The 10,000-nt window shown below is 38.3% G+C and overlaps 1 protein-coding gene across 2 annotated transcripts in view; it reads left to right on the top strand.

Moving 5' to 3' along the window:
- The first annotated feature begins 855 nt into the window (after positions 1-855).
- Positions 856-10,000, top strand: part of LOC138003367 (NEDD4-binding protein 1-like) — a 9,359-nt gene continuing 214 nt past the window's right edge. The window contains exons 1-4 of one of the 2 annotated variants that reach the window (XM_068849409.1): positions 856-1,012; positions 4,620-4,902; positions 5,383-6,347; positions 8,041-10,000. The exon at positions 8,041-10,000 is cut by the window's right edge and continues 214 nt beyond it. In XM_068849409.1, coding sequence (XP_068705510.1) covers positions 4,708-4,902; positions 5,383-6,347; positions 8,041-8,719 — 1,839 coding nt within the window. In that variant the 5' untranslated portion in view covers positions 856-1,012; positions 4,620-4,707 and the 3' untranslated portion in view covers positions 8,720-10,000. Of the gene's footprint in view, positions 1,013-3,735; positions 4,086-4,619; positions 4,903-5,382; positions 6,348-8,040 lie in introns of those variants that run through there. The other variant, XM_068849410.1, reaches the window with a different exon arrangement.

Below are 10,000 nucleotides of genomic sequence, written 5' to 3'. Positions count from 1 at the left end.
CATTTGATTAATATGTACTGAAGCAAACGAACTCATTCATATTTATCATATATTTAAAAATAATAACTGTTTAAAATATTACGGAAAACGGGGACAGTGAGACAACGTAGTCTAAACCGGGACAGTCCCGGGTAATACGGGACGGTTGGAATGTTTGGTTGTTATGGTAAGTTGTTATAAATTCGAAAGCAGATCTTTTGAGCCCTCTCACTGAGGGCTAACGCTCGAAACTTGAGCTTTCAAATGTCTTTACGGTGGTTATTTTACCATATCAAACCAGTAGATAAACCCGTCTCTGAGTTTCGCTTAGCAGTTAGCGGGAGTTGTCTGCTTTCCTCCCCACCCTACCTTCCCCTTACCCCACGGAAATCTAGACCTCTCTTTTCTTCCATTCTTGATTCAAAGGGCCCTAGCTATATATAGGGATGGATTCTGCTTGTTTTGTCCAAGAATGCTCGCGCTGTCAATTCTCCCTAGGGCAAAGCAATAATTTTAGACTACAGCGAGCTAACTATATTTTTTTAGGTTTTCATATCCTATTGTTTTTCTTGGCGTCCTACAATTTTTTATTGCACAACCAGTTCAACCCAGTTGCCTAACATCAGATGTCCAACAGCGTATACTGTGAGGAAAGCAGATTAATGGTGGTCGATTGCTACTTCCCAAAGCGTGTTCCTTCTTTTCTTTGCAGGCCTTTCTTTATCATCTACACGCTATACTTCAATACACATGACGTTGGACAAACTCAAAGCGCCTCCTGGAAACTTTGAGAAATCCGGAATCTGTCAAACGTATCGGAAGATAATAGATAATTGCGTCATACAATGACCCCATTCGTGTATTTGTCAACGTTTCGTAACTCATTCGGGGTCAGTCAATGGCAGACCACAATACAGTTCATTGAGTGTATCAAAGATCTAATATAAACGTCTTCCTGTTTCCCTTTCACAATACGGTGAGCAAGAGACGATTCTGATCAATCCACATTTTGAGGTTCGCTGAAGCTCCAAACGTAAGTTTATTTTGTTCCTTACATGTGATAATCATTATTAATTGTTTTGAAGGCGTAGGAAAAAAGTAATTCGAATTCGTCGTTCCAAGATTCGTAAGATAATAAATCGCGCTTTTGCTGTGTTGGATGGTAATAGATCTAGATGACCCACATCTGGGGATTATGGGATAAAAATGCTACTCAGTATAGATTCTTTGATTTTTGATCGTTGACTGCAAATGAGTTGCAAAATCAAAAATGAATAAACTTTTCGAGTGAGGACAAGATCAAGCGTACTGTTTTTACCGTCTTCGGCTCAACGCATTTTCAGTTTATCGCCTCAAAAAGTCTGAAAGAACTGAAGTCATAGCCCGGAGTCGTAGCGAGTAACATCCATACACAAGCAGGGCGCAAAAGCAAGCTTTTGGGGACGTGTATAGAACTATTAGTTCATATCATAAACATAACGATGCAATAAGAACCCAAACCGGTTGAACACAACGCAATAAAGTTGAATTCACCGTCAACCGCTCTGAAGACGCATTCAGTTAGCATGTAGCTGGTTAGAGTGGAGTCATTGGGTTCCTTTCGCTCTTATGGTCGAGGTAACTCGTACTGAACTGTACAATTATTATTTTAATAATGAAAATTGTAAATTCATATATATTGGTACCAAAAAAGGATGATTAATTGGCGGGACCTAAAACTCGGATCGGTCTCACCATTCAAACCTCATGGCAACTTTAGCTATAGATATTACTCAACTCCCTTGCACTGGATATTATCTAGTAAGGAGACATGCCCTATGCCTTGGCTTTTTATACATTTCAATCGAGGTTTCACGATATTACCCTGCAGCCCATGGTGCTTATGATAAGTAGCTCCAGTTATGCATTGAGAAGGAAGCAAGACTTGTGTCACGCGTACGCTTTGCTTCACTTAAAGTTGTTTCAAACTCTATGATTTTTTTACTTGCTAAACTACGAAACAAACAAGGCAAAAGATGGATCGAAGAAAGACAGGAAGAAGCCGCTTTACTTGCCTTCAGGCTTTGCCTCAAAATTTAAAAAAATTCCTTCAACGTTATCTTGCAGATATGATATGTCTCCCCAAAGCAAAACAATGATATCTTTCAACAGCGCTTTCTTGCACGATATGATCTCTTTTCCGCATCCACCCACCATATTTAACCCGCGAAAAGAAAAGACAAATTAGAGATCTTTTTAAATATCACTAAATATCGTGATATGATCAGGTTCTTTTATGACTGGGCCGGGGAGTAAAACAGGTGGGGAAACATTAAACAATTGGAACTGGTGCAAACTGGTTACACTTCCGGGAAAAGGCAGTTGCTAGCAACTGCCTGTGACGCTTTGTTGTAAACAGTGGGCCGAATTTCCGCGGGGTTACATCAACGTAAGAATTTTTGTCGAATCACCCTTACCTTTTTAAGCTGAAATCTTACGCACAAAAGTTTTAAATTGCAAAGGAGATGCTTGTTTTATTAATGTGTGAATTGAAAGCATCCAAAACACTACCAAATTGAATTTCCAGAGAATTTTTGAGTGTAAACTGAGTGACGTCTCGTTTGCATCAGACTAGATTGCCAAATAAGTTTTCTGAAGTTTTAATTACAGTTTTAATGCAAGTTTCCTTTAATTTCGACGTTCACTTAAGCATTTTCGCTCCATAGTTCTTGGAACTGATAATGGACGCAAAGAACTCTAAACTAACTGGTTTTTAAGGAGCGAGAGGGGGAAACCGGAGTACCCAGAGAAAAACCTCTCGGACTGGACTGGAGAACCAAGAAACTAAACCCACTTCCGACCCAAAGTACGTCTTGGAATCGAACCAGGTCACATTTCGCGACCAACCTGGTATAGTCTTCCTCAATTTCTGCTGTTTCGAGCGCCTTGAAACAAATTCCAAGTAAATTGAAATTCGATAAATCCGTGACATATTCCTACAACTTTTCTGTACCTGACAATTTTCTATGAATTCTAAGTTAGAAAAATAACTTTTTTGAACAAAGGGCCTTTGCTCTTTGAATGCTTAGAGAAGAATGCTTAGAGAAGAATAACGTTCTTTGTGTGACGGTATGTAAAAAAAATAGAATGTTGTAAAAAAAAAAACAGCTTAGACCAACCGCATGGAAAACTATAATAAATAATAGTGAAAATCTGATTAAAAAATATAAAATAACAAATGAAGCACAAGGCACTTCTGCAATCACGACTTTTGAGACACCTCCTTTCACTGCAAATAAATGAAATGCATGTGTTTTATTTCAGTTTAATCCCAAAATGAAAGCTGAATCAGTGAAATGCGGTCGGTCGTCTCTGGAATTTGAAACTAATGACAAAATGACGTTTTTTAGTTTGCATCCAATTGGTTGCCTTTCGGAAGAATGCAACACATCAATCTTTAATTCCTCGTAACACGAGTAAACATTTTTTAGTTACAACCGTATGACGTACGATTCAGTTAAAATAATTTTTTGGAGCGTTAGGTTTCTTGTTAGCCGCAACGAAAAACTGAACGAGCTGGATCTGGAGCTCATCACGTGGGGGTGCTATGGCTTATCTCGTCCGCTTGGCATAGGATGTCGTACTAGTATTTGTTTCATATTTAGATCCGGAAGTCCATAACCAGTGGCACTTCCCATAAACTTGTTCCTGCATTTATGTATGGGAGTGAAATATGTCGGTTGCAAGAAGGAGTCTGTGCAAGGGTCTTCCTCACTGGGAAAGTGGAAAGATGTTTTGTTCTGTTCGTGTGTTAAACTAGCCTGCATGACAGGCGCTTTATGAGCCAAGCGGGGCGAACGCGATATTTCGCGCGGAGCGCGGCGCCTGTCATGCAGGCTAGTGATAAACAGACTGACGCTGTCCAAGAAGGTCACATGCTCGACCCCATTTCAGCGCAACAAGCACTGCGAGTGTCCTTTGTAACGTACAAAGCTGGAAGCAAGCTCTCTTACAACAGCTGCTCTTTTTTCTTAATTTTCACTCGATGCAGACTTGATTCTGATAGCCATCTCTGCAAGGAGAGTTAATATTCAAGACAAGCGTTAATTTTAAACGGAAAATTTTAGGTACGTGACTCAAGGAAAGTGAGTAGGCGATTTTTTAAGATTTCGGTCTCCTAACGGATTTTTTTCTGGTCATGATGCAAGATCAGTGAAACCAAAAGATCCAACCTCTTGTTATTTTGCGGTGTTTTGCATTGTTTGGAATTAACAGTTTCTAGGAAGTTCGAATCTATTTATCATGCATGATGTGTTTCAACTGTTTGAATAGTTTCGTTATTATGCAGGGAGAGGGGGTGTGCAGAAACATAGAAACTTAAAGTAAATGCTCCTAAAGATTTTCTCTCATAAAGGGACCTTTATATGGCTTTAATTTGTAATATTCTACAAGGAGGATTGTTTCATAAAGACTTTTCAGGGTTTAAAGAACGATGTTTCACTCCAGAGCGTGCCGTATTTTACCCCTCCCTAAGGGAAGTCTTAAGATTCTCAAATAGTGCTTACGTCAGTTGACGCACCAATCCTCGACAAGACTAGGAAAGGATGTCTTTAGCATTTATAAGTATTGATGAAATATACCGCCCTTAACTTCCTTTGCAGAATTGAGTTCGTGTCATATGGCTGTGTGTTAGACCAAGAAGAATTCAGTGCGAACTACACTTTGGAACTGCGAGATTTCACTGACAACATGGCGGACAATGAGTCTCGCGAAGAACTAACAGTCGAGCACAATAAGCGTGCGCTCGTTGCAAAAGCATTTGAAAGAATAAAGTTGTTGTTCAACGTTCTGGTGCAGTTTAGCTCGCCCGAAGAAAGTGCTCTTAAAAGTGGGATCCAGTGGTTAGAATTGCGAGGAGAAAAAGATAGTTTAACCAAAGCTAAGGTGGGTGAATTTTTTTTTTCTCGACGCGTTCATTTTCATTATACTTTTCGAGCTGTGGATTACAAAAAACTTCCGCTTTGAGGATAAAGAGCGATATTGGATCCTGCAAGAACATGTCGCTTCTTTCTCATTACGAATATATCACAAACATGCGAAGAGTGATTTGATTTCAACGGGAGTTTACAAATTTAGTCGATAGCTAGATTGTTTCCTGCCTTATTCGGGAGTAACACTCAGCTCTCTGCTCTATCATGCTGTGTTCGTGTAAGCCATGTTTCGCACCACAATAAAGAGTTATCAATTATTGACTTTATTGAGACAAAGAATCTTTTGACGGATGAAGATTCAGTTGCTCTTGATGCTATGTATACAGAACATCCCTTTGGAAACACCGCAATGTCCTCTCCTTGCCAACAACAATTTCACAATGCATTTCCTCGTTTTCTTTGACTAAAATCTCTTTCTACATAAAAATTCTAGGAATATATCAAGTCACTTTGTAACCCGGAGTTGACCGTCAATGTTCCTTTTGGCAAAGAGTTCTACAGTGTGCTACTGGATGCAAGAGACAACCTTGAAAAGACCACAAGTGCAGTGGTAAATTTCCCTGCCTGCAACTCTTGCTCAATACAAGGAGGGGCCTTGGCAGTAACCATGGCCAAGTCAGTCATTGAAGAGAGACTAAAACCATCACAGTCCACTTCGCAACCCAATGTCATTGAACCGCAGCTGAGAGATTTTGCTTTAAAACTTGGCTATTCCAATCGTGTTATTGACCAGGCAGTTCAAAAACTGGGCTGTAAGGTGACGCAGAATACCCTTCTGGATGAACTTCTTAAAACAACTGCTTCATTGCCATATCAAATATCTGCAGGGTCTTCCCAGCCCAAGCCTTCCTCTTCATCATTGGCACCTTATCCTAGACGAGAAGTTGTTACCAGAGGTCCTTCAAGCACACCACCTAGTATGCCACGTTATGACAGTGCATCAGAACAGATGGTTAGATCCCCAGTGCACCAGAATTGGGAGAGGGAACCTTCACCAGGGCCAGTGCCACACTATGCTTTGAGAGATCCTGCTCAGAAAAGTACAATTCCCAGAACAGGTTATGAGATGCCTGGGGATCTTATGGAATGGGGAATTCATCGAGGCACTAAAAGAGGCTATGAACCACAGCGTCCACCTGACATTGTTGCCAGAGGTGCACCTGCAACATCTGCCAAGCCTCTAATGCAAGTCCATGCTCCACATTATTCTAACCAAGTGTCTTCAGTGTATGACAACAGTGCAGATGGTGTATGTAACAGTGGCACAAGTGCTAGTGATAGAATTGACGAACAGGAACAGTTAATGTATCAGCAGATTGTTGGGGCCAAAAAGGCAGCTACAAACACGTCGTCAAACTTAAGACCTGTTGTCATTGATGGAAGTAATGTGGCAATGAGGTGAGCTTACTTGCAATTTCAATATTATTACATGGGGTGAAAATTTATTGTTTTGCCTAGAATAGAGGTTTCAAGATTTTAAAAAACAATAGAGAAAAATGCTATATTAAAACAATTCAAGGCATTTTATGGATGTTAATGCCATTTTGTAGAAAACTGTATTGATTAGTGGGACAAGGAAGCTTTAGTAGCTTCCCCTGTGGTTCAAGGGTTAAATCACATGATTTTTAAATGACTCATTTGAATTTGTTCATATGAATTTGCTCAACCAAAATGTCATGAAACTTAAACAAAAAAACTGTTTTACAGCATTAAACCATATATCTATGCATATATTTTACATTCGTCTAATTTTAGTGTATCTAGTCTGTAGATTGCTCAGTACTTAGTAAATAAATGTCTTTGCTTCAGCAAACAATAATATGCCATTTGACTTTTAATTTAGGTAACATGTAGAGACCTGCTTTATTATCTTTAAATGAAAAGTAAAGATTTTATGCTGCTAAAAAGACAGAAAATAGGACAATCTTAGAAATCTTAATTACGAAAGTTCACGCTCAAGTCAGGATGAAACCAGATAACTTATTTGGAAGCAATGATCTGTAACCTTATAACAGGAAGTTTTTGTGAATAACTTGAGCATGAGCAGTAGACACAGTGCTAATACAAGGTCATATGTCTTGTGGAACGCTGTCACTTATAAGTTCCTCTTTTGTTCTGAGCTTAACAGAATTCTTTACTAAATGTCGAGCATTTTTTGTTTTTACCATTTCCTTTGAGGTTAAGTTGAATGACTGAAGGCCATCAACATAACATTTTTTCCTCTTATAGATTTGAATTAAAAGGAAAATTTTCAGTTTCATTGATGAATGATGGTTATAAATAATTGCTGTCTGTAAAAATAAATTAGTTTTCATCACAGTGCTTAAAATTCCTTTATGCCTTTCTAGTTTTGCGTATTTCTTTAACACAAAAATAATAAACATTTTGTGGCTTTATTTTACTAAAAGGGGTAAAAACTTCCTGTTTACCTTAAACATTTATGGTTACCAATCAGTTTTAATACACAGAGCATTAATTTATTGATCAATCTCTATTTTGGCATTCCCCATAATAGACTTTGTTTGCCCCCCAAAATTTTGCATAAACCACGGGGCACTGCACATTCCCAAGAGCATTTGAAAACAATGGTTTATGCAAAATTTGGGGGTAAACAAAGTGTGTTATGGGGAATGTGAAAATAGAGAATATAATTTATAATTTTGTCATGTTTTGTTTTATCAAATATTGATCATTTTTAATGTTAGAGGTTAATTCCCATATTTGGCACATCTGCTCCCACAATCCTGGCAGTTGAGAGATTCTTATCAATTGGAAATTGATATGCTAATGCCATTCTAGACTTTTCCATTGTTGAAATATTTTTGAGGCTAAATAGCTTTACATGTAGAACAAACAGTTCTTGGAATCATTGAGGAAAGTAGTTGTAAATCTTCTTAATTTTTTAATTTCTTATTAACCTTTAACTCCCAGTGGTCACTTGTAGATTTTACTTTGTCTAACAGCAGATGATTTTACTCATCATTGGGGTTCCCCTCCGGACTTAATAGGCTATTAAAAAGACAATTATAATACAAACTTATAGGCTAATTTGTAACATTTCTAATGTGACTTATATTGCGTCTTTTTTCAGCCATGGAAGACAAGATGTTTTCTCGTGCAAAGGCATACAGTTGTGTGTGGATTGGTTCAGGAATAGAGGACATAGGGAAATTACAGTATTTGTTCCTTCATGGCGAAAAGAGGCATCTCGGCCAGAAAAGCCGATCACTGACCAAGAAATGCTGTACAATCTTGAAAGAGATGGCATCCTTGTCTTTACTCCATCAAGAAAAGTAAACGGTCGGAGGATTGTTTGCTATGATGATCGCTTTATCATTAAGCTTGCGGCTGAGACTGATGGCATTGTCGTTTCAAATGACAACTTTAGAGACTTAGCAAGAGAAAATTCCAAGTGGCGAGAGACTGTTGAGCAAAGGTTACTCATGTACTCTTTTGTTGGGGACATGTTCATGGTCCCAGACGACCCCCTGGGAAGGCATGGACCAAATCTGAATGACTTTCTTCGAAAGGGATCTGCGACTCACCCTCGCATTTGTCCTTATTTGAAGAAGTGTACATATGGCCTTAAGTGCAGGTTTTATCATCCCGAAAGAGACCAAGAGACAATAAATTTAAAACTTGAAAAACTGGTGGGCATATTTGGGGAAAGTGTTCCAGAACCTGCCATGAGGAAGGCAATAAGTGATAATCCAACTGCAACAGTCACTGAATTAGCTAACATTCTGTGTGACACTATGGGTAAACACTAAAATGTATTTTGTAATACATGTCTGTGTTCTAGCATGCATACATGTAGGTCATGCAGAGAGTGTATGGGTATCCACCATGAACATTCTGGGTTCAGAGGAAAGTTACTAAGCCCACATACATCAAAATTATCCATCAAAGAAAACATGGTTGAAGTGAAATGTTCTTTTGTCTAAGAAATGAGACACATCCAATTATCTCAGTTACAGCAAGTGTACAAGAATGTGTACAGCCCTCACCAGATGTGAGCATGTTAGTAGATAAGTTCATTCAGGGTGGGCATTCGGTTTTGTTTGAAATAAATTGCAAGCTGGAATTTAAAGAAAAGGATTAGAAATACATCCCTATATAAACAGCAAAATTAACTTGTGGCCAAGCCCATCAAATTTCTCCTCAAGGAGCTTTGTACAGGTATTAGTACTACATTTCCAACTTGCATTTACGTTACAGTTTCCCAGAAACAGCAATCTGCTGTTTGGTGCTGTTTTGTTTGCATTGCTGGTTTTGTTATCAATATTTCCCATTGTTGGGTGTTCTGGTATAACAAATTTGTATTGTTAAACCCCCAAAGTGTTAATTATACTGGTTTCAACACTTTTAGCCAGGTTGTTGTCATATTAAGGTAGGTATCATGGAGTTCCCTGAGATTAATTGCTGGACATGGCATCTTGGATGTGTATGCTTCTAAGTTCTATGCTTTGCGGAAAGAAGTCTTGCACTCTGGGCACTCCAAGATTCCTGTCTCAAATATTTTTCAAGTCATTTATCGGTGCTTCAGCTTGAAATCTTCAATGGAAAGTTCAATTCTTTATTATTGCTTTTGAATCTCAAACTTCAAGACTTCACCCTCTGTTTGGTATATTTAAGACCATTCTAAATGACAACAGTATGGCGAAAAGTGCTGTCGATCTTAGTATAAAAAAAGTACTCTCTGTGAGAGCTAATTAAAGGCAACTGTCACTTGTGAATTCCTGGTGGAATCAATTGTAAAATGTGTAATTGTAAAATGAAAGCATACGTAAAATAATGGGAAAACTCACAAAAAAATATTAAAAAATGGCAAAGATGTTATGCATGAGTTTCGAAGCATTGAGGTTAGTTGTTTTTGTTCCGTTTGTTTCGTGGCCTTTGATTTTAAGGTTTCTGGGCTTATGTTGAAAATTTTTGTTGAATTAAACAGGCAACCTTAAATTTATTGCCCAAGTTTCTAATCAAATGCAAATTTCTTTTTTGGGAAAGTAACCATGTGTGGCTTCGTTACTTTAACGCGTCTTGTTGTGTTA

Source organism: Montipora foliosa, chromosome 5 (assembly GCF_036669935.1).
Source record: "Montipora foliosa isolate CH-2021 chromosome 5, ASM3666993v2, whole genome shotgun sequence".
Lineage (NCBI taxonomy): Eukaryota > Metazoa > Cnidaria > Anthozoa > Scleractinia > Acroporidae > Montipora > Montipora foliosa.
The sequence above is the reverse complement of the archived record's forward strand: the minus strand, read 5'-3'. Positions and strand labels throughout refer to the sequence as shown.